Raw genomic sequence first — 24,633 nt, 5'->3', positions numbered from 1 at the left:
GGGGGAGGGGAAATGTAGTGCCTCGGTTTCCCCAATGGGCAAGGGCAGATAATCAGCTTTAAGCAGAGATGGCACTTTTCAGAAATCCATTTAAAAATTCAGAGGAGAAACGCAGCTGAGGTAGCTCAGGACAAGGCGTGGGAGATACACCAAGGGCTTCTGCAAACATGAATGAGAGCAAAGTATATACACCATAGAGTCTCAGAAGGGACAAACAAAATAGGATTAAAATCACCAGGTCAAGTGTTAACCTGGAAAGTCTAATGTATATTTTCTGTTCTTCCTAAAAGAATATAATGTACCAATATTTCTAGCCCAGCGTTGACTTAACTGATAGACGAGAATATCTGTAGCTCAGGGTTGAACTGTAGAGCCCTTGGTGCTCTCTGAGCTGGATTATTTTCTTACAGATGTTTCATTACCCAATTAGGGAACATCATCGATGTTAGAAGGGAGTGGTGTGTGCAGGGAGGAGGAGGAGGAGGAAGAGGAGGAGGAGGAGGAGGAGGAGGAGGAGGAGGAGGAGGAGGAGGAGGAGGAGGAGGTGGAGGGGTTTTCCTGGAGGAGATTAAAACTAGACTATCATTATCAGTACTCAAAATCAATGCTACAAACCCCATCCCTTCTAGCGCTGATACTGCTACCCAGTTGGGTAATGAAACGTCTGCAAGAAAACAGCCAAGCACAGAGACCACCAAGAACCCCAGAATATAATGTGTGAAATAGACAGACCAAAAAAAAAATGCATACACTAAAAGAAGAGGAAGTTGATGAGTTGATGAGTTACCAATTCCTTGATTCTAACCTAGACCTAGGCTATTAAAATTAACCTCTTTGATATATCAGATATGTATAAGTAGGGTTTTAAAGATTAAAGGAAATGGAATCTTCTAATTATCCAATATTTGTACAGATCTGAGAGATAAAGTTCTTCAGAAATGAGGTGACAGGGAGAAGGGCCCAATCCAAAACTCTTAGGGCAAAAAAAAAAAAACAGGGAAACCGAAAGGAGGAAAGAATTAAATGAGAAGATAAAAGTTTCATCCAATAATTATTAACCTACTTTCTAATTAATTGTTTTTGATAAGCCCTAATGGAAATGGTAGCCTTTTGTTGGCTAATACCATACCAGATCGGGGGTCCAGCTTGCCATGTTGATGAGGTTGGGATCTTTTCAAGGTGTGTTGTGGTATCAGATATTAGGGAGGTTCCTGAAGATCATCCAGAAAAGCTGAACATTGGAAGGTCACATTTTGTATCTTCCTTTGATACTGTTCCAGAAGGTGCCAGCATCCTTTCTTACGGCCAACTTTAGCCCATGGAGATGTAAGCAAAAATAATTCAGGCTGGTTTTCTTCAGAGGCAGAATCATTCTCTGATCATTCTGCTGGGATTTAGGTCTTTGTCTCTGTCTCCAAAGCACCTGAAGGCAGGACAAGAAGCAACAGATGGAAGCTAATCAAAGAGAGAAGCAACCTAGAACTAAGGAGGAATTTCCTGACAGTAAGAACAATTAATCAGTGGAACTGTTTGCCTCCAGAAGTGGTGGACGCTCCAACACTGGAGCTTTTGAAGAAGAGATTAGACAACCATTTGTCTGAAATGGTTGATGGAGTCCTGCTTGAGAAAAGGCTTGGACCAGAAGACCTCCCAGGTCCCTTCCAACTCTGCTTTTCTGTCTCCAAAAATGGAACTCAAGAAACAATACTTATGGTGGGAATTGTTCTACTCAACTGCTAGCCCTACCATGAGACCAAGTGAGCTAACTAATTCATTTGAACATCCAAAGAGTCTGTTGGGTCGAACTAAAGGTCTAAGAGCAAAGTTGTGCAACTTTGGCAACTTTTAAGACTTCTGGACTTCAGCTCCCGGAATTTGCCAACCAGCCATGAAGTCCACAGGTCTTAAAATTGTCAAGGCTGGACACCACTGGTCTATCTAGATCAGTCTCAGTTGCCCAGCTTTGCTGGCTGAGAACTCTGGGAAATCACAAGTCTTAAAGTTGCCAAGGTTGGAGACCCCTGATCTAGACCAACTTACTCTTATCCTTCATGAGTAGAGAGGGGAAGCCTTAATCTCTCTTCTCCATGAAGTTCTACAATCATGGATCTTTTGACCTTTCCATCAAACCAGTGCCAGCTTTTCTTTCAGCTAAGATCAAAAGAGACAGAAACAAGACAGGATCCAAAGTGTGAACCCACTTTTCAACACTTTAACCACCACCGTGTTCATACGAGACCAGTAACTCCTGTTAAAAGGAGGGGAACGTGACTGGGCAATTCCCTATGGATGGATGAGGAATTTGGGAGTTGAAGTCCACCCTGGTTAAAGTGGCCAACGTTGAAAAATGTTGATTTAAAAGGCAATCGAGTCTTTCACTTTACACCACACACCAGCAAGACAAAGGATGGTTTTCTATTCTTTATGACTTGATGTTTTAATACATTGGTATGCTTGCTTTTACAATGCCGTAAGCTGCCCAGAGAGATAGACAGAATATAAATGTAATAAATAATAATAATGTTTCTTCCTCTGCCGGTAAGTCTCCCTAGATCTATTGGTAAGTCAGTCTCCTCCCATCCTGGCCCTTTTTCTGTTTGTTCAGATCGCTATCACAAAGTCTTATTCACCCTGTGGTGCAATCCAAAACACATTTCACCCCACCACGTTGTTCGGAGCCTACACAATCCTTACTCCAGCTCAGGTGGCCATCTATGTTGGCTCAGTCAGGCCCCCCCTCCCCCTGGGACTGGGTGGGTTTCGGGGTCTTCCAGAACCAGAGCCCACCTCACTGGGAGTTTGCAACTTTGGCTAAAAACATTTCCCACTGTAAACATCTCCTTCTCAGTTACGCGTGTTAGAAGGAGAGAAAAGCCAACCCCATTTCTGGAAAGGGCAGGTTTTAAGATTCAGAGCCTCCCGCTCTGTCAGGTAAACAGACCTTCGTGGGTCTGGCTGCTTCCCCCAACCACCCTTGCACACGAACACAACACACTGCACAAACACACACACACGCAGAGGCCTCCCTCCCTCCTGCTCTGCCCCACCCTCTTTCTCCAGGGCTGTTGGGACGCAGCCCAAATGAAGCTACTAATATGCAAATGGCTCACTTTGCATGGGACTCCGGCCAGGATGCATAATAATCATAAAAAAAAAAAAGAAGAAGAAGAAGATGGAAAAAAAAAATAGATTGCCCGGGATGAGAAGTGTCACGGGGGTGTGGCTGCAGCTCAGGTAATGTTCTCACCTGCCTCAGTGCAGTCAGGAACACCGCCGAGCCGAGCCAGAGGTGCGAGCCACAGCTGGCAAAAAGGCTGGTGGAGAGAAGAACTCGGCAGAGGGGGGAAAGCTGGCAGCCCCACGGGCCACCTCGGTGGGTGGGGGCTGGCCAGGGTGCAGCAGGTATTTCCCCACCAGCAGGATGGTGAATCTGGACTTAACGCATACAGGTAAGGTTGGACAAGGGCAGGGGAGCAGAGCTGGGGGGTGCTTAGGGGAGGGGAGAAAGAGGGAAGGCTGGCCCATGGAAAAGGAAGCCCCCTGGGACAACCTAAGGGTCAGTTTTGACCCGATCCATCTGCCAAATTGTTTTCCTCTCCCCGGGATATTAGAAGAGCCTCGTGCATCGGATTGAAAGTTGACATGAGCCAAGAAGGTTGGAGCGGGGTTGCAGAGAGCTCTCAAAGCCATCAGGGCAGGGGGGTCGGGAAAGATTGGGGAGGGCGGAAGGTGAAATTGTCCCCTCCAGGTGTCATCCAGGTATCATCCGGCAGGTGGGAAAGCTCCCATTTTACCTGTGCATTGCGCCAGTTGACTTTCTGGGTTGGGTAGTGAAGAGTCAGCCTTGGGTTGGCTCCGTCCTGAAGGAAAGCGGTTGCCCTTTGTACATGGTCCGGAAACCTCTCCCAACTTCAGGCTCTGGCACTGGAGAGTAATAACAAGGCTACTCAATGGATTACTACCGGTAATAACAGCTCTGTGGAGAGCATCTTGGCTCAGGGAACCGGGACTCGGATTAAGCAGTGGGGTGTCTGATGAACATGTCTTGCTGGTCCGCATGGGTGGATTGTTTACTTTGCGTGAAGTTGTGAGTGTGCAAATGCACGAATCCAGAGGATTGGAGGGGAGAGGTGAATTGCTTTTTTGTAAGATCTGGGGCTGTACAATGGATCCTCTCCTGATCGGAGCAAAGAAAATGGCAGGATCTGAATTCCAGACCCCCTTTTCCTGGCATCTATTCCTGGTTAGCAATTCCACAAGAGATTATAGAATTAAGTAGACTCAAGTAACAATACAAAGCTTTTTCTACCACCTTCTCCTTTTCTTGCTCATTATCTATCTTCTCTTTCTCCTCATCTATCTCCTCCTCCTTCATCTTTTCTTGCTCATCCACCCCTCTTCTTTCTCTTCTTCTTTTTCATCCTGCTTCTCCTTTGTCCTTTCTTTCTCTTTCATCTTTCCTTCTTTTTCTCCTCTTTCAACTTCTCCTTCCTCCTCCTTCACCTTCACCTTTCTACTTCTCCACAACATGAGGAAATAGCTCACCTGGCTTTGGAGGACATGGCCCTGGAAGGACTTTTGGGACCTGCAAAGAACTTCTTCAGGGTGGCTATCAGAGATCTTTAAGAACATTTCTTGTCCCACAGAAATTCCAGTGTGTTCAATCAGGAGCAAAAGGGAATTGAGGTCTGGTAAAGACATTGCATTATGGAAATGTAGCATTAAAGTAAGTTTTCCATGAGACTTTTGGCAGTTGGCCATGTTCTAAGATAGATGATAGCTAATGAGGGAGAGAGGAGAGAGAGAGATTATATAGAGATAGATAGATAGATGATAGATAGATAGATAGATAGATAGATAGATAGATAGATAGATAGATAGATAGATAGATAATGACAGAAAGAGAGAGGTTATATAGTGATGATAGATAGATGATAGATATAGATAGATAGATAGATAGATAGATAGATAGATAGATAGATAGATAGATAGATAGATAGATAGATAGATAGATGATAGATAGATAGATAGATAGATAGATAGATAGATAGATAGATAGATAGATCAGAGCTTGAAATGGTTATAGCAACAGAAAACTTATAGCTAGAAGACTAAATGCCTGTGAAACAATTCTATTTAATTTTTAAATTTAAATGGAAACCTAATGCACTCTCTCCCCTCCCCTCAATTTTTTATTTTTGATCAAGACCCCCTTTCTTGGGGGAAGCATCCAGAACCTCAGAGAGGGTGAAGCATGACCTTATGCACAGGAGAAACATCGCACCTCTTGCTGGTATCCAAAGTGTTCCTGATTCTGATTTACAGCAAGAATTGAGTGCCAGGTCAGAGATTCGCAACCTCTGGTGTTATTCAATATTGCCTTCTCTGCATAGCATTTCTCCTTGAAAAGCCCAGCTGCCTCTCCCAAAAAGGAAAATAGTTTCTCTAGCTCATTAATGGCAAATTGGATTTTGTGTGTCCGCAGTTCCAGAAATAATATTTACATCCTTCTTAACCTATGCGGGATAATAATCCAACAAAAATGGCAAAGAAAAGTGCAGGAAAGACACAGAGCAAACAAAGCCCTTCGTATTCTGCTAACATCTAGGACAGATGGCTCAATGCATTTTCAGTGGAAGTTGTTTTTGAGAACTTTCTGAAAACTATGTTGAATTCTGAATTTTGTCAGGACTTAAAGATTTGCAATGGTTTCTAGCACAAATTCAGAGTGATGGTTTTGAGCTATGAAATCCTAGCTAGGCTATCTGAAGGAGTCCTTATTTTGTAGAAAATTGTCTTGTTGTTGAGAACTTCATATCCCATTGAATTATGAATGCCAACTTGTCCAGAAGACCAGGAGGAGTTCAAATCCTGTGGAATTTTTCATGGTGGGGTCATTTTTCCTGTCTCCTTCTCTACATCTGTTCACTCAGCACCTTCCCTAGTAAATCATAGGCGCCACTCTGATGTTTACCTGGACTTCAGTCTAAGGTGACAGCTGACTTGAGTTCCATATTAATGTGATGCTTGGTATAATCTTGTTTTTCATTGAAGAATTGTAAACATTGTAAGCACCCTAGAGAGCCACACATAGCTTGAGGAATAATAATAATATAAAGACCTGGAAATAGAAATAGAATGACTGTGGCAAAAGAAAGCAAAGGCAGTACCAGTAGGCACCTTGGATGCAATGCAAAACATCTGGAGCACCACATGAACATCCCCGGCATTGACAAACTCACTACCGGTCAATTGCAAAAGGCAGCTTGACTTGGAAAAGCTTGCATCCTGTGCCGAGATCTTTAACACCATCAAACAACAAATATTTGCCTATCCCAAGTCTTTGGAAAGGACCGGATAGGTGAATTAAAATACAAAATCCAGTATAAATACCTGTCTGACTATGCAATGTGCCATAATAATAATAATAATAACAATAACGACATGAGTCTCGGCTTGAGTCTGTTCAGTCATTGTTTAACAAATGTATCCATAACAATGACCTGATTAGCAAAACAGTAGTCCCCAGTTCTATCTTTGGATCAGCTCATCATTCAGAAGTAGACATCACTTTTGTAGATTAGTCCTTCATGAATAAATATGTCTAGCTAGGCAAATGTGAGCATGCAACCTTCCATGTCTATTTTAACGCTCAGATTTTTCTCTCACAGAGAAACTATTGCAGCATGCGATAGCCAAGAGTTCAAGTTCCAACTTGCATATCGATTAAATATATATAGGCCACCAAATTTCAACACAGTTCTGGGCAACCTGTAGGATAAAACATTTAAACCGACTTTATTTATTTTTTATTTATTTATTTATTTGATTTGCCAATTGTTTACAAGATAATAAGTATAAGTGTATACATAGTTGTGAATACATGAAATGGGTACATATAAGAAAAATAAAAGAAGAATAAGAGAAACAATAGGACAGGGACGGTAGGAACGTTGGTGCGCTTATGCACGCCCCCTACAGACCTCTTAGGAAAGGGGTGAGGTCAATAGTAGACAGTCTAAGGTTAAAGTTTTTGGGGTTTGGGGAAGAAACTACAGAGTCGGGTAGAGTATTCCAGACATTGACCACACTCTGTTGCTGAAGTCGTATTTCCTGCAATCAAATTTGGTGCGGTTAACCTTGAGTTTGTATCTATTGTGTGCTCTTGTGTTGTTATGGTTGAAGCTGAAGTATTCATTGACAGGTAGGACATTGCAATGTATGATTTTATATACCATGCTTAAATCAGACCGAAGACGGTGTAATTCAAGGTTTTCTAGTTCTAGAATTTCAAGTCTGGTGGCATAAGGTATTCTACAACGAGTAGAGGAGTGGAGAACTCTTCTTGTACAGTCCCCAAAGAAACAGGTCGTAATTTGAATTGGTAGCGAAGTGTAGAGGACCTATATATGGAATGGCCTTGAAGAGTCACCATCCACAGTCAGATAAGCAGGACTTGATCCCAGACTAAGAAAGTAACTTGAGAAACTATCTCAGACAAATCCTTCTCTAGTTCAAAGGAAAAAAATGCAGCGGGAAACTCATTCGGACTATGCAAAATTCTGTTATTAGAGCAGTTACAAGAATCCTGATATATGTGGCACTTTTATTTAGTCTGATCTACCTTCATGGGTTAATACAGACCATGTTCGAGGTTTAACCTGGACATTTCTGCCCCAATTCTGACATTAGGAGGGGTGGGAAATAAATTCAGAACATGAAAGTTAGTATTTGTAACCAATTTGGGTTGATGTAATAATGTTGCCCAACAAAGTGTAGAAGCGAAGGATTCTCTTTCCCTTTTGTCCCTGTAGAAAGTTTGTGTTGAAGTTTTGGAAATCCAGAAGAAAAGAACAAGAGTGAGAAAATTAAAATCCTATTTAAAATTAAAATACTATTTAGTCAAGCAAAAGGGATCTGGGAGACTGAAGGTTCCCAGAATAGTTTGAAATTTGAAGAACGGGGGTATTTTTGCTTGTTGGCTTATTTGCACATTTGTTCCCCTGTAGATTCACTTTTGCAAACAATCCTGTCACAATGTATTGTGACACATTCATCTTATACCACAACACCTTTGTTAGAAAGGACAGGTTAGAGTAAGTTTCATGCACAAAACTGGCTATCACAATCTTCTAATTTCTCTGTACCCTCCTTTCCTCTTTTATCCTGAATTTCTGAGCAAATGGAAATTGGTTTCAAAATCACCTCCAGACAGTGGTAATCCCCAGATATTCTCTTTTGTTTCAAACCAAGTTGTCTAATGATGTGTGAGATGTGTCATCATCTCCGATAGCTTTCATTGAGTTGGGTCTTCTCTTTCACACACCCCTTCTTCTCACATGAACCTAGGGCAGAAAGTAAAGCATTTTATGGTGTACCTGGCCTTCGGACTAAATAAAGAAAGTCTAAACGATCTTATTGCTTCTGTACATGAAGTGTGCTTTTAATGTACATTATGCATAGAACAAGAAGCAACAGATGGAAACTTATCAAGGAGAGAAGCAACCTAAAACTAAGGAGAAACTTCCTGACCGTGAAAATAATTAATCAGTGGAACAACTTGCCTCCAGAAGTTGTGGGTGCTCCATCACTGGAGGTTTTTAAGAAGGGATTGGACCACCATTGGACTGGGATGGGGTAAAGCTCCTGCCTTGAGCAGGAGTTGGACTAGAAGACCTCCAAGGCCCCTTCAACTTCATTATCTGAATGTTTATTGAATGAACGTTGCAGAACAGTGGAATATCTATAGTGTGATGGCAGCAAGATTGCATTTTTGTAATGATGGTTTAGAAGCATGGAAAAGTTGATAGATATGCTGGCCAGAATGAGAACCACAATTGCCTCAGGATGCATTAGGGTTTTTTTTGCTTGCTTGTTTTTCTGTTTCCCAATTTAATAATGGGACACCAGCAAAACGATTGCATTGGATGCTCCTCAAAGTCTTGCATGACAGTTTGGTACTTGACAAGAGACCTACTCACACAGCGTCCTAGGAATTACTCGTCCTCTTTAAGGGACCTCCAGCAGCACCTCCAAAGGCCACAGCCAAAAACCGAGGAGGGAGAAATGCGGCAGTGACCACTTTGTTCCGCTTTCTGCTGAAGAAGGCAAAACTCACTTCGGGGTTTCCAAATGCCACTCGCCTCCTTGGCACAGCTGACGCCTGCTGTGGAAAAAACTTCAAAGCCCTCTTCTGCAACGCGTTGGCTGAGGCACAAGCTTCCCTTCTGCCGTCCAACTGAAGCAACGAAGCTGTGTGGGAAAGTTGACGGGTGAAACTTGCTCTGTGGGGTAATGAAACCAACAAGTCTGACTGTGTTGCACAAGCTTTGGAAGGCTTGCTCCTCGTTAGTTGGCTGATTAATCCAAGTTCCCCCCCTTCCAGCCTGATGAACGAGAGCACGCAAGGGTGACTGTGACATTGCAGGGAATCGGCCGAGCAGCCAAAATTTCTTCCCCCGTGCAAAAAAACCGAAAAGCAGCATTCTAAACGGGAAGAAGGCACCCTTCTGGAGAGACAACCTCGTGCCAAACACATTTCCTAAATGATGTTGCCAATCATGTGCTCAGTTGCAAGCCCAGAGGTGTGTGCTCACCCAAGGAATTCACAAGGCGGTTAGCTGCTGATGCTACCTGTGACGAGATTCTCTTCCCGTAACCCGCCTGTTTGATGTTAAATCCAATTTAATTATAACTGGCAAGCCGGCAATCGCTCCGAGCATCCTCATCTGGAATCTCCATTCGGTTCCTTTGTGCCGGAGCCAAGAATTGAAGAAAACTGGGAACAGGTGTTCTTAGAACTTAGCTGTTCCAAGCTGGGATTCTATCGGGATTGGCATCCGATCAGGATGGGGCACTGAAAAACAAAAAGGCTGCCCCTTGATGCCACGGCAGATGGCAAGGGATGGAAACCTGTGCCAACAGGGTTGAGCACTGCTTGTTTCCTTCAGCTCCGAAAGCTCACGTCTCGGGGAAAGCACAATCTCTGAGCATGCATGGAGTGTATTCTTTTGATGCAGGCTGTTCTTACGGTGCTGTTTCCTTCGGGTGCAGTTCCACCTATGCAGAAGAAATCTCCCCTCTTGCACAGATCTCCAGGTGAAGCAATCGGAGATCAGATGGCAGGGGAAAAATTTTCTACCCATGGCTCCAAAAAGTAGAATTCCCAAGTAGCAGAAACCCTACAGACAGAGGTGGGATTCAAAAATTTTAGAAATGGGTTCTCTGCCCGGTTGCTAGGTGGGCGTGGCCTAGTTGGCCTCCTGCATCACAGTGGAGGGGGAGTTTTTGCCCTTCCCAGGCTCCGGAGGTTTTCCTCAGGCCTCCAGGAGGACGAAAATGGCCTCCCCAGGCTCCGGAGGCTCTCTGGAAGCCAAAAACAGGCCTATTTCCGGCCTTTCCTAACTTCTGGGAGGCCCATTTTTGTCTTCCCTGAGTCTCCGTGCGCACCCTGAACTTGTCTGTATCCAAAATGGGCCACGTGGGGACTCCTGGGAGGGGAGGGGTGGGAGGGGCCAGCCAGGAGTGGGATTTGGGGGTTCTTTGAACTGCACAGAATCTTAGCTAGGGACTCTCCCTGCGAACCCCTGCGAACCCCCAGCAGCCCACCCCTGTTTACAGAGAAATAGGCAAACAGACCATTGTGAGCTTTCCCAGGGCCAACCTGCTTCTATAAACCAGGTTTTGGCACTGAAAATATCCCAGTCAAGTCTTGGTTTGGGGATGAAGAATGGCAGCTTATTGGAATTTTGATTGTTTATTGTACCCTATGACTATTATTAAGTGTTGTACCTGATGATTCTTGACTCTTGACGAATGTACCTTTTCTTTTATGTACACTGAGAGCATTTGCACCAAGACAAATTCCTTGTGTGTCCAATCACACTTGGCCAATAAAGAATTCTATTCTATTCTATTCTATTCTATTCTATTCTATTCTATTCTATTCTATTCTATTCTATTCCATTCCATTCCATTCCATTCCATTCCATTCCATTCCATTCCATTCTATTCTATTCCATTCCATTCCATTCCATTCCATTCCATTCTATATTGACTGTTTCCTAGTATGATTTGATTGCTTATTGTACCCTAAGACTATTATTAAATGTTGTACCTGATGATTCTTGACTCTTGACGAATGTATCTTTTCTTTTATGTACACTGAGAGCATTTGCACCAAAGACAAATTCCTGGTGTGTCCAAACACACTTGGCCAATAAAGAATTCTATTCTATTCTATTCTATTCTATTCTATTCTATTCTATTCTATTCTATTCTATTCTATTCTATTCTATTCCATTCCATTCCATTCCATTCCATTCCATTCTATATTGACTGTTTCCTAGTATGATTTGATTGCTTATTGTACCCTAAGACTATTATTAAATGTTGTACCTGATGATTCTTGACTCTTGACGAATGTCTCTTTTCTTTTATGTACACTGAGAGCATTTGCACCAAAGACAAATTCCTGGTGTGTCCAAACACACTTGGCCAATAAAGAATTCTATTCTATTCTATTCTATTCTATTCTATTCTATTCTATTCTATTCTATTCTATTCTATCCTATCCTATCCTATCCTATCCTATTCCATCCTATCCTATCCTATTCCATTCCATTCCATTCTCTATTGACTGTTTCCTAGTATGATTTGATTGCTTTCTGTACCTATGACTATTATTAAGTGTTGTACCTGATGATTCTTGACTCTTGACAAAAGTATCTTTTCTTTTATGTACACTGAGAGCATTTTCACCAAGACAAATTCCTTGTGTGTGTCCAATCACACTTGGCCAATAAAGAAGTATATATTCAGTATATTCTATTTTGGGACCGATCCCAGACCCAACCTCATTTTTTAGACTGAAAATGTTATCTTGTTCCTAAGGCCCATCATCTTAAAACAGTGTTTCATCCCCTGCAAGTTTTTTTTAAAATGGTTTAAAAATTTGGGATTACGCGAATCCAACATGAAATCGTGAATTTGGTGGTTTGTTCCCAGTTCTCCAGGGCAGGACCAGGCAGATGTTATTATTATGATTTACTTCGAACAGTTGCTAAATGAATGGTCACATAAGTCAAAGACTACCTGGCATTTCTCTGGAGCATCTCTGAGCATCTTTTCTTCCTAAACTCTTGAATTATCTTTTGCTATTGTTGGTTCCTCTGTGGACTCGAGCCTGTAAGGCACAGAAACTGTACCACTTCCTTCTTCAGCCTGCTGGGAAAAAAAAACCAATTGTGTGTTGTGGAACTTGGCTTTAACTGGTAGCCTTGTCTTTTTCACAGGAAACCTCACCTGGCCAAACCACAGATAATACAAACAGAGCGTTCTGCTATATATATATAAAAAAAGTGTCACTCAACGATGCAAATTGCCCTTCTGTATTTACTTTCTCTCTCTCTCTGTCTCTCTTTCTTTGGAACAAAAAAGAGGGATCAACTAATAGATGTTTATGCAAATTACGGTTCGTTGCACAGTCAGCCAGATGTTCAGAGAGAATGTGTCATTTTTGTCCCCCTACCGCGTCCTTCCCAAGAACCTGGGATAGTCAGATGCCGTTCTTTGATGGTCGTAAAAGGCTTGGCCCAGGATGCCAACTGTTCCAAGTAAAGCTGCCTTTTGCAATTGACTGATGGGGATTTTGTCAATGCCGACAAAATTGGTGCTCCAGATGTTTTCACATTGCACCCAAGGCACCGATGGCTATTGGTACTTCTATTTTGGCTTTCTTTTGCCACAGTTGTTCTGCTTCTATTTGCAGCTCTTTGCACAGTTAGATCTCCACTTACAAGAATTTGCTTAGTGACTGTTTGAAGTCACAACGGCACTGAAAAAAAGGGACTTATGACTATTTTTCACACTTACCACCATTGCAACATCTGATTACGTGATTTACATTTGGATGCTCGACAACTGACTCACATTTATACTGTACTCGTTGCAGAATACCTTATGCCACCAGACTTGAAATTTTAGATCTAGACAACCTAGAACTATGCTGCCTTCGGTTTGATCTAATATAGTATATAAAATTATATATTGCAATGTCCTACTTGTCAATGAATACTTCAGCTTCAACCATAACAACACAAGAGCAAACAATAGATACAAACTCAAGGTTAACCGCACCAAATTTGATTGCAGGAAATACGACTTCAGCAACAGAGTGGTCAATGTCTGGAATACTCTACCTGACTCTGTGGTTTCTTCCCCAAACCCCAAAAACTTTAACCTTAGACTTTCTAACTATTGACCTCACCCCTTTCCTAAGAGGTCTGTAGGGGTCGTGCATAAGCGCACCAACGTGCCTACCGTCCCTGTTCTATTGTTTCTTTTACATTTTTCTTATATGTATCCATTTCATGTATTCATAACTATGTTTATACTTATACTTGTTATCTTATAATCACTCGACAAAATAAGTAAATAAATAAAAATAAATAAATTTATGCCAATTGCCATGTCCCAGGATCACATGTTTCTCTTTGTCAACCTTCTGACAAGTGAAGTCCATGGGGAAACCAGAATCCCTTCACAACACTGTTGCAAATTTTTAGAACTGCAGGGATTCCCTTACCAAACAGGGTGAGAAAAAGTCACTAGTGCGTGAAGCTCACTTAGCAAATTTCTTACTTAGCAACATAAATGTTGGGCTCAATTGCCGTCCTCAGTAGGGGACTACCTGAATTTTGTATTTTGCGATGTTTCTATCCAGGTTGGTAGCAAAGATTTCGTACTTTCATTGTAGAGTTTGTGGCTTATTTTTTTGTTGTTGTTATTTAATATACCAGAGGTGTCTATAGGGCAGTCCAAAAATCAGTATCTACCAAGAGTCACCAGCAGCATATGACTAAACACATCAAAGAGGGCGAGGGTTTGGTTGTATGATTGTGACCACTATCTCAGCTCTTTTGGACATACATGGTCTACAGACCCCGTATGACTTTTCTTAGTTCCTACTTCAGTTTTTCCACCCCTTTAAATTCAGGGGTGGGCTTCAAAAATGTTAGCAACGGGTTCTCTGCCCGGTTGCTGGGTGGCGTGGCCATGATAAGTGTGGCCTAGTTGGCCTCCTGCACCATGGGGGGCGGTTTGCCCTCCCCGGGCTCTGGAGGCTTTTATTGAGCCTCCAGGAGGGCAAAAACAGCCTCCTTAAACTCCAGAGGCTGTCTGGAAGCTGGAAACAGGCCCATTTCTGGCCTTCCCAAACTTCCAGGAGTCCCATTTTTCACACTCCCTGAGCCTCCACATACGCCCTGCACTTACCTGCATCCAAAACGGGCCAAGTGGGGACTCCTGGGAGGGGTGGGTGGGGTTCTCCGAAATGTGCAGAATCTTAGCTAGAGGTTCTCCTGAACCCCTGCAAACCCCCAGAAGCACACCCCCTGCTTCAATAGTAACGTTACAAATCTCGATACGGTGTACTAGTTCCATGCAGGTTTTAATGCAGTGTATATTATCTATTCCTCCTGTTCTCAGTTCCTAATCAGTAACATTGAGATAATAATTGCTAGCCAACCCTAGTTCAGGATGAATTTGACATAAATATCGAAATGTATCTATGGAGAATCTGAGTCATCCAGGTCATGGTTGTCCCAGAGACGCTTTTTCAAGAAGCAACTGGACTTTCTCAGAATAAGGATAAAGATAGAAATGTACTTGAGGTAGGCTCCAGATAGAGTCCTTGGGGAAGGTTAAAATCCAACCAACCTCAACAGGGATGATTATTGTAACTTGGGGGGTGAGATTCCAAAGTTGGTGGTCAAGGTTGATTATTTTCTAAGACCTGATTTGTTTCATTCATTCATTCTCTGGATTTTTAGAAGACCTCTTGATAACATGGGTTGCTTTTCTGCACCCCTTCTGGTTAAGAAATCAAAGCCAAATCTGGAGCTGTTTTTGTCTCCTCAACAAATTAGGGAAATGTCTCCTCATTTTTGTCGATCTCCCTGCCCTGAACCTGGGAAATTGAGGATGGAGGAAAGCTCAAAGCTCAATCAGAGTAGGAGGAGAGGAGCGTAAACGCAAGGAGGATTTGTGACTTTATGAATATTCTAGAGGTTGCTTATGTAGGCATTAGAAATTTGAAAGTCTGAGGAGAGATTATTCTAATGATACTCCATTGCTCATTCCGGGGTTGGATTGTGCCAAGTCATTAACATCAGCTTGTGTTCCGTTTTCAGAAATGAAAATGAACGGTGATGTGGCGGATTCCACAGAAATGAGGAATGACGGCAGTCACCGAGATCCTGGTAAGGAAACATTTCTCCTCACCTTTTCTGGTGTCTTCTAATGCCTCCCAACAGCAGCCCACATTCCAAGAGGAAACTACTGGCTGGAGATTGAAGCCCATCCTTAGACTGTCATGCTTTGTCTCCAGATTTGAGAAACTAGAAACAAGTTTCCATTCTAGGAAGCCAAAAATCTCCTTACTTTTTTTTACTGTTTCTTCGTCCTCTTAAATTTACCAGGATGGCAATGGCTTTGGCGACAAAAAAAGAATTTACTAATAGAAGAGAATCTTGGTAGAACTATGGAGACCTTGATGTTCTCTGAGCCTGGTTGGTGTCTTGCAGACATTTCAGATTTACAGATTAACAGAATTGGAAGGGACCTTGTAGGTCATCTAGCCCAACCCCCTGCCCAAGCAGGAGACCCTACACCGTTTCTAACAAATAGCAGTCCAGTCTCTTTTTTAAAGTCTCAAGCGATGGCGCTCCCACAACTTCTGAAGGCAACTTCTGTTCCATTGGTTGATTGTTCTCACTGTCAGAAAGTTTCTCCTTATTTCTAGGTTGAATCTCTCCTTGTAAAGTTTCCATCCATTACTTATAATCTGGCCTACAGGTGCTTTAGAAAATTCCCTACTTTAGGAACACTGATGATGTTACTAAGTTGAGTAATGAGATGTCTACAAGACAGAAAGAAAGCTCAGAGATTATCAAGGACTTCACAAAGAAAGAAGTTATGGAGAAAGAATTGGTGGGTGTTTGCTGCTCCATTGGTGTCTGGTCTATTAAAGCTTTGCTGAGCATTTTTAAGATGGTGTTGCAGCCAACAAGCAATCTCTGGATAACTTAAGAATTGATATGACTGTCTCATTGCCTCATACTTCTGGCTGGGAAGTGATCATAGCCCTGAAGTATTATATGTCAGGTCTAGTCTACTTAAGTTCTCCATAAAGGCTGATATTTATCTTAAAGGCAGAACAATTCGAGACCCAAGTACTTCTGCTGAATTTGCTTTCTTCACGGTAATTTTTGGAGTTTGCGTTGTTGCCATCTTAATTATCAGGAATCTTGGAAAGCTGAGATTATCCTGACGCATGTAAACTGTGTTAATAAGGCATAAATTAGTCCATCGCTTGCTCCTGGTAACAGGAACTAGAGAAAACTGCTTGTGGTTATGTAGTTCAAAGGAATTATTATAATAGAGCGATTTCCTCCAGAGTGAATAAAGGATACCTCCAAAAGAGCTTAAAGGCCAAACCTTTTAACATTCAGAATTTGAACATTATAATCAGCCCCTAATTAATTTGAGGATTTTATTTTGCAAAATGAGCCAACCTCTGCCCAGCTCCCTGCATTTGACTGCACTTCTGATCACTGATGTTTGGATTTGATTTTAACTGGGACTATAGCATACGCTTTCAAATACGGGTAGTTCCGGACTTAAGAGTTCACTTAATGGCCATGCAAAGTTACAACGGCATTGGAAAAAGGGACTTGCTGTGACCGTTGTTCACACCTACAATCGTTGCAGCTTCCCCATGGTCGTGTGAATTTATTAGGAGCTAACATGTTGGCATGACCTGTATGAAGCCAATTCTGAGGCACGTAATTCACTATCCCCTATGATCCTGTTTTTCCCCCACCTCTCTGGGTGCATTATAATTCATATTCTCCAACAAAACATGTTCATAGCTGAGAGTCATCAATCACATTCTCCAATTAGGGATTTTCATGGCAGAAATTCCGGTAGCTTAGTTACAATCTTTGCAAGATAAGAATGGAATGCACTTTTGGTTTTAAATTGCCGCACTGCTCCTCCAAATTTCTCCCCCCCTCTCCCCTTCATGGCAACTCTAAAACAGGCATAGAAATGTTTTATGAGTTGACAGTGGCCAAGGTTGGAGACCCCTGGGCTCGAAGATTGACTGTTGGCTTGGAAGCTCCTAGATGTAGGACTTTCCTGAGGCAACCAATACAGAGAAGTCTCAAAATGCATTCCACAAAATACAGTTTAATACTTCACAATAGCCCAGGTGGCAACTCATTAAAAACAGTGTGGGAACTTAAAAGCCATAGCTTCCACACCAATTGTCTCATACTGATTAGAGGACTTGAATGTGGCTTAAAGTGGGAAGAATGTGTTTTCCTAAGAGATGAGAAAGAACTTCAACCGCGATATGAGAACGTGATGTCCCAATGCTCAGCAGAAATGTGCATGAGCAACACCGGTTACAACAACTTTGGCACACACAGTCATTGCAACTTCTAGATTAGCCAAGTCTGTGAGGCCAAGAGAGGGATTCTGGATCGGGGCTAAACTTCCAACTACGAGTTTCCAACGTAACGTTTAGGCGTGTTGATTAAGGTTGAATTATTAGATTGTCCATGTCTATGTGCAACACAATCAGCAAGGAACCAAGTGCTCAAAAACTGCTACAGAAATTAGATAGAAACAACTAGTTAGAAAAATGGACTAGCTAAGGTTGGGTCTAGATCAAGGCAAATTTCAATTAAATTTCAAGACTATTTCAGGAGGCAATAAAAGAGAATAACAGACTTGGAAGGGACTTTGATGGTCTTCCAATCCAACCCCCTACTCAGGTGGGAATCCCTATATCATTTCAGACAAGTGGCTGTCCAATCTCTTCTGAAAAACCTCCAGTGTTAGAGCATCCACAACTTCTGGAGGCAAGTTGTTCCAATGGTTAATTGTTCTCACTGTCAGGAAATTTCTCCTAACTTCTAGGTTGGGTCTCTCCTTGATTAGTTTCCACCCATTGCTTCTTGTCCTGAGCTCAGGTGCTTTGGAGAATAGCTTGGCTCCCTCTTCTTTGGGGCAGCCCCTGAGATATTGGGAGACTGGTATCATGTCACCCCTGGTCCTTCTTTTCATCAGACTAGACATACCCAATTCCAGCAACCATTCTTTATATGTGTTAGCCCTCTAATCATCTGTGTTGCCCAAGGGGATTCAGTGATGCCACTAGAAAAGGGCATGGTTGAATGGTTCAGCCTGTTTTCTCAGTGTGTTCAATGGGTTAAAATTGGGAATAGGAATGGAAGTCTTCCCATCAATTGACCCCTAAAAAAAGTTTGAAGGTAAAGCGGGAAGCTTCCTGGAGCATCCTCCCCTTCCCATTGTTGCCCTTAATTTCTTTTTAAAAATGAAACTACATTTTACTTCTTTCGTAACAGAATTTCAATAGCAGAATCTTGTTGGCCTACAGTTGATTGGGCTCCCAAGTGTGTCTAGATGACAACGGTCCACTAGAAAATCAGTTACAAGGTTCAGGGTTCAGGGAAGACAAGACAGGGTTGGGGTTGATGTTGAGACAAAACTTTTAAAGGAAGGAAGTTCATCCTCAAATGCTCAAGAAGTAGGATGCAGAGCTACTCAGAAGAAGCTCACGACAAGGTCATCCTCCCTTGAAATTTGATGTTCCTCCACACCTTTTTGTGGTGTGGAGGGGTTTGACTCTCAACCCACTACCCTCATTACCTTCTCCTAGCATTAAAGGACTTGAGAAGTCGTCAAGGTTGTGAGTCCAGAGCCACAAGATCTGAACTGTCAGAACTGGTTCTATTACAAGATCTAGATCTTTAGGATTGACTCAGCAAGTGTCTTATTCTTCTTTCATGAACCTTCAGCTGGAGGAATGATTTCCCTCTGCCTGGCTATGAGATTCCAAGCTGGGGAACAGAGTCCACTTTTGGGCCCATATACTGACTCCAAATCTGGTTAGCCCTTGGCTCAATCTAGAGACAGAGACAGATTAAAAGAGTTGGAAGGGAACTTGTAGGTCATCTAGTCCAGCCCCCCTGCCCAACCAGGAGACCCTACACCATTTCTAACAGATGGCAGTTCAGTCTCTTCTTGTAAGCTACCAGTGATGAAGCTCCCACAACTTCTGAAGGCAACTTCTGTTCCCTTGGTTGATTGCTCTCCCTGTCAGAAAATTCCTCCTTATTTCTGTGTTGAATCTCTCCTTGTTCAGCTTCCATCCATTGTTCCTTGTCTGTCCTTCAGGTGCTTTGGAAAATAGATTGTCCCCTTCCTCTTCTCTGTGGCAGCCCCTTAAATATTGGAAGACTACTATCCTGTCTCCCCTGGTCCTTCTCTTCCCTAGACTAGCTATGCCCAGTTCCTGCAACTGTTCATTGTATGTCTCAGCCTCCAGTCCCCTCATCAACCTGGTTGCTCTTCTCTGCACTCTTTCTAGAGTCTCAATGTGTTTTTTTTTTATAGTGTGGTGACCAAAACTGGATGCAGTACTCTAGGTGTGATCTTTGCTTAAGGATTTTCTGTATTTTACTGTATCACAGTCAGAAGACATCTTCATTACCTTCTCCACTTATTATGCCTTATCTCTCCCACCACCGGTGCCTGGCATGGTCTCCTTTGGCTAGTCAACAGTTGTCTGTCTCATTCTCTCTTAGTTGGACAACATTCTGAGCAAAATCTGGAACACCATAAAACTCCATGAGAAATACGCAGCTTCAAGGAATCTTCCAAAGACCTTGGTGGTGGAGGAGAGCGCCAGGAGAGAATTCCCTGTGCTCCCCCGTCCCCCACCCCCATGCCAGCAAGAGGGAGTAAAGGCAGCTGACACCTTCATGGCTTCTTCAGCCTGCTGTTTCTTTATCTGCCTGCAAAAGGGTTCAGCCCAAATCCACAGGCCTGGGAAAAAAGGGGGGGGAAAGAAACAACTCCCACTGTTCCATCAAAGCTTACTATGTGTTTGGGAAAAGTGGCCAAGACCTGTTTCCAAAGAAAGACCGGCATCAAAGAAGTCTAGCCTTTGACCTCCCCTCTCTTCCTTTCCATTGATTTTTTTTTAAAATGCACTTCTTTAAACAAGAAAAAAAGAAAGAAACTCTGGCAGATGCAACTCCTCCCTCCTTTCTTGAGATGCCAGGATGAGTAGGCAGGGGCCTATATCTTTGTTTATTTGTGGCGAGCAATGGGTCTCTATCTTCCTTGGTTGCAACAGCTCAAATACAGAGAGACTTCCCTTTGGAAATGGGGTGCGGTTGAAGGGAGGGGGGGTGAGGCAAGGCCTCTCTCGTTTTTTTTTTTTTTCCTTAAAGAAAATAACACCATGGAACAGGGGAAGGCAGCTCCAACACACCTGTCCGTAACTGAATGGCTGCAGGCGTTGGGAACCATGCTTCTCTTTCCCCGCCCTCTTCCACCGGACAAGCGGGGAACCATTCCAGCAGTCTTTGCAATACATTTGGGCAACCCCGCTGCACTCAGGTGGACTAAATCCATGCACCTTGTGTCAAATTTCGCTTATAAACAAGGGAGGCTAGTTCACACAGGTGAGGTCTGGAGCATTTCCCCATGCAGGTGGGAAAACAGCAGTGGTTGTTTCCTCACCTCCAGTTCTCCACCCGATGCGTTGTATGTTGGAAATGTGGACATATTAGGGAAAGGGGAAAGAGGAGGGTTCTTCTGCCAGCATCACGTTTTTCAACAGTTGAGGAACGCCGTTGCATGTTTTCCCTCCCAGTGGGAAGCTGAGGGCTTGTTTACCTCTTCTCTGCTGTTTTTTAATTTTTCATTTTCTGTTAAATGTAGATCCTTCTGCAGTTGGGATTTCTTCTTCTTCTTTAAGGCGTTGGCTGTCACGAGGAGGGTGGAATAATGGAAGCAGCATTAGAGAAACAAGGGAAGGGTTTCAAATAGAAGACAGTTTTACTAGGAAGTTCAGGTTCCCTCCCCCCAATCTCCATCAAATCTGCTCCATCCTATGAAACTCTTTGGAATGAAATGTCTTCTTAAATTTGTGCTCAGGTATCACTTCTATGACGCTGAGAAGAAGCGGAGTGCCCTTTTCTCAGCTGCCACAAAGGAAAGGGTGGAACTTCTGGAGGTGATCATCTCTGTGTTTCCCACTGGACTAGATGAGCCAAAACAGTGATGAGTGCTACCTCACTTTGAGAGAAGTCATACTACTCAAATAAAGAGGAGTTAGGATAGGGTAGGGTAGGGTGGATTGGGTAGAATAGAATGGAATAGAATAGAATGGAATAGAATAGAGAATGGAATGGAATGGAATGGAATGGAATGGAATAGAATAGAATAGAATAGAATAGAATAGAATAGAATAGAATAGAATAGAATAGAATATAGAATAGAATGGAATGGAATGGAATGGAATGGAATGGAATGGAATGGAATAGGATGAGATTAGGAAAGAATGGAATAGAATAGAATAGAATAGAATAGAATAGAATAGAATAGAATAGAATAGAATAGAATAGAATAGAATAGAGAATGGAATGGAATGGAATGGAATGGAATGGAATGGAATAGAATAGAATAGAATAGAATAGAATAGAATAGAATAGAATAGAATAGAATAGAATAGGAATGGAATGGAATGGAATGGAATGGAATGGAATAGAATAGAATAGAATAGAATAGAATAGAATAGAATAGAATAGAATAGAATGGAATGGAATGGAATGGAATGGAATGGAATAGGATGAGATTAGGAAAGAATGGAATGGAATGGAATGGAATGGAATGGAATAGAATAGAATAGAATAGAATAGAATAGAATAGAATAGAATAGAATAGAATAGAATAGAATAGAATAGAATAACTGAGTTGGAAGGGACTTTGGAGGTCTTCTACTCCAATCCCCAGCTTAGGCAGGAAACCCTATACCATTTCTGACCAATGGTGGTCCAATCTCTTCTTTAAAAGCCTCCAGTGTTGAAGAATTCACAACTACTGGAGATAAGTTGTTCCACTGATTAATTGTTCTGACTGTCAGGAAATGTCTCCCTAGTTCTAGGTTGCTTCTCTCCTTGTTGAGTTTCCACCCATTGCTTCTTGTCCTGCCCTCTGATGCTTTGGAGAATAGCTTGGCTCCCTCTTCTATGTGGCAGCCCCTGAGATATCAGAACACTGCTATGATGTCACCTGTCATGTCAGTTCTTTACATGCAGAAGAATTCCATTTCAAGTGCCCACCATTTCTATATTTTGGTGTCCCATCTTCTCTGATCCTCCATGGATCTCATTTCATCCAGATTGTCTCTCATCACTTAACCATTTCCATGAACTCTTGAAAGCTCTTCCTTTGGCATTTCAACTGCCTTGTCTTCTGTTGGCCTCTGTTCCCTTGTCTTGATTTTTCCAAGTGTCCCAATCATTTCCAATCACTCTTCCCTGCAGTGACTGTATCAGAGATCCAAATTACCAAGTGTCCAAAATATTTAGGCTTTAGTTTCCCTTACCTCAGGAACATTTACACACTCCTCTAAATTTGCCAACTGAAATCAGCAATGCATATGAAAAAAATCAAATTCAGACTTCGTATATAAATCATCTCATATATAATCCTATATTATCTAAAGTCAGTTATAATCCAAGCTGGGATTTGTATACCTTGTGGAAACCTGCTGTTCAGATCACAATCATCAGGTGCCCAGTAACATTAATCCAAGGTTTATTTAACTATGATTTGTTGGAGAAACATGATATCTATGCATAAGCCAAAGGGTGGCCAGATATACACAGACTATGCATGCTCTTCCCAATATATACATACACAAAACAAACCATCTAACAAGGCTTGGATAGCACACCCCAGCTAGGACCCTTATGCCAGTTACGGAGCACCTGGTTGTTATGGCAATTCTGTAGAACATTTGCATAAGGCAGCCAATTTCCATAATGGAACTCTGAGCCAGACAGGGCTAAAATTTCCATACAGGGCCAGCTCTTCATGGAGAAGTCCGTTGAGGTGAATGATTAAGGGAGGGTGAAGATTTGAATATCAAATGAAGAGACATCCTGGAATATGGAAAGAGGACAATAGGTAGTGGGACTGGGCACCAGAAAGAGGAGGAGGAGGAAGAGGAGGAAGTGATGAAGAAGGACCAAACACAGAAGAGACAAGGATGGAGTTACTGGCTCATTGAAGGTACCAAATCTTCATGTAGGATCAAGCTTCTGTCCTTTCCCAAACACTTTTTGCAAATCATGACCCCTCCAGACAATATATAATGGCTGAAGCAATATGCCAAATGTGACAATAAACCAATAGACTTATCTTTCCTTCCATGTGTACATGCGTCCTTCTACATAACACTGTGCGGCAGCAGCCAAAAAAGCTAACACAACCCTTGGTTGTATAAACAGAAGCGTAGAATCAAAATCAGGTGAAATATTAGTACCACTGTACAAAGCATTGGTAAGGCCACACCTGGAATACAGCATCCAGTTTTGGAGGCCACATTACAAAAAAGAGGTTGAAACTTTGGGAAAAGTTCAGAGAAGAGCAACTAAGTTGATTAAAGGCCTGGAGATTGAAACGTATGAAGAACAGTTGCAGAATTTGGGTTTGGCTAGTCTAGATATAAGAAAGACTAGTGTTGGGGGTGACATGATAACAGTATTCCACTATTTGAGGGCTGCTACAGAGAGGAGGGGGTCAAATTATTTTCCAAAGCACCAGAGGGCAGGACAAGAAGCAATGGATGGAAACTAATCAAGGAGAGAAGCAACCTGGAATTAAGGAGGACAATTAACCAGTGGAACAGTTTGCCACCAGAAGTTGTGGGTGCCTCATCACTGGAAGTTATTAAGAAGAGACCGGACAGCCACTTATTGGATCTGTATAGGATCTCCTGCTTGAATAGGGTGTTGGACTAGATGACCTCCAAAATCCCTTCCAGCTCTATCCTGATTGATGTCTGAAAATTATGTTGCTCTCATTTGGAGTAGCTTTTGCACAAGAAAAAAAATATTACCGGATCAAGGATGTTTTCCATATTATTCCAGCTCAAAAAAAAAAAAATGCTTAAAATTGTTTCATCCCACTAGAAAAGAGAGTAGAAGACTTGCTCAATGAGTTGGTCCTAGTGATGTCCCAGAAAATTGCTCCGTGTGGTGCAACTTTGCTCTTAATCCTTCTGCCAGTGAGAATAGGCACGGTTCCTACGTAGAAAGGAGTTACTACTTGCCGGGTGTTTTTTTGGGGCCCTTTGTAATTGGTAAGAGTGAAAGACAGAAGCTTGGCTGAACTTGAAAGGCTAACCGCCTTAGTCTAGTCTTGGGATGGGAGGCAACAAGGAAGCCGCAGGACTATTAGGGGAAATTGGGAAATTGGGAAAAAAATATTTTGTCTTGCTGCATCATCTGAATTTAGTTTGGTTTGAGAGAGACTCATTTTTACATCTTCCTCCTTCGTTCGTTCCTTCCTTCCTTCCTTCCTTCCTTCCTTCCTTCCTTCCCTTTTCTCTCTTTCCCTCCTTTCTCCCACTCTCCCTTTCTTCCATCCACACTCTCTTTCTTTCCCTTCCTTCTTCCCTTTCTCCTTTCCTCTCTCCCTCTCTTCCTTTCTTCTGTCCACACTCTCTTTCTTTTCCTTTCTTCT

At 42.4% G+C, this 24,633-nt stretch overlaps 1 protein-coding gene across 2 annotated transcripts in view; it reads left to right on the top strand.

Annotated features, from left to right (window-relative positions):
• Nucleotides 1–3,216: 3,216 nt before the first annotated feature.
• POU2F3 (POU class 2 homeobox 3) overlaps nucleotides 3,217–24,633 on the top strand; it is a 71,148-nt gene continuing 49,731 nt past the window's right edge. For both annotated transcript variants that reach the window (XM_087970156.1, XM_087970155.1), the window contains exons 1-2: nucleotides 3,217–3,449; nucleotides 15,192–15,260. In XM_087970156.1, coding sequence (XP_087826282.1) covers nucleotides 3,422–3,449; nucleotides 15,192–15,260 — 97 coding nt within the window. In that variant the 5' untranslated portion in view covers nucleotides 3,217–3,421. The remainder of the gene's footprint in view (nucleotides 3,450–15,191; nucleotides 15,261–24,633) is intronic.

The sequence above is a fragment of the Notechis scutatus genome, chromosome 7, assembly GCF_049901735.1.
Source record: "Notechis scutatus isolate UNSWTSFEM ecotype Mainland chromosome 7, rNotScu1.2, whole genome shotgun sequence".
Lineage (NCBI taxonomy): Eukaryota > Metazoa > Chordata > Lepidosauria > Squamata > Elapidae > Notechis > Notechis scutatus.
The sequence above is the reverse complement of the archived record's forward strand: the minus strand, read 5'-3'. Positions and strand labels throughout refer to the sequence as shown.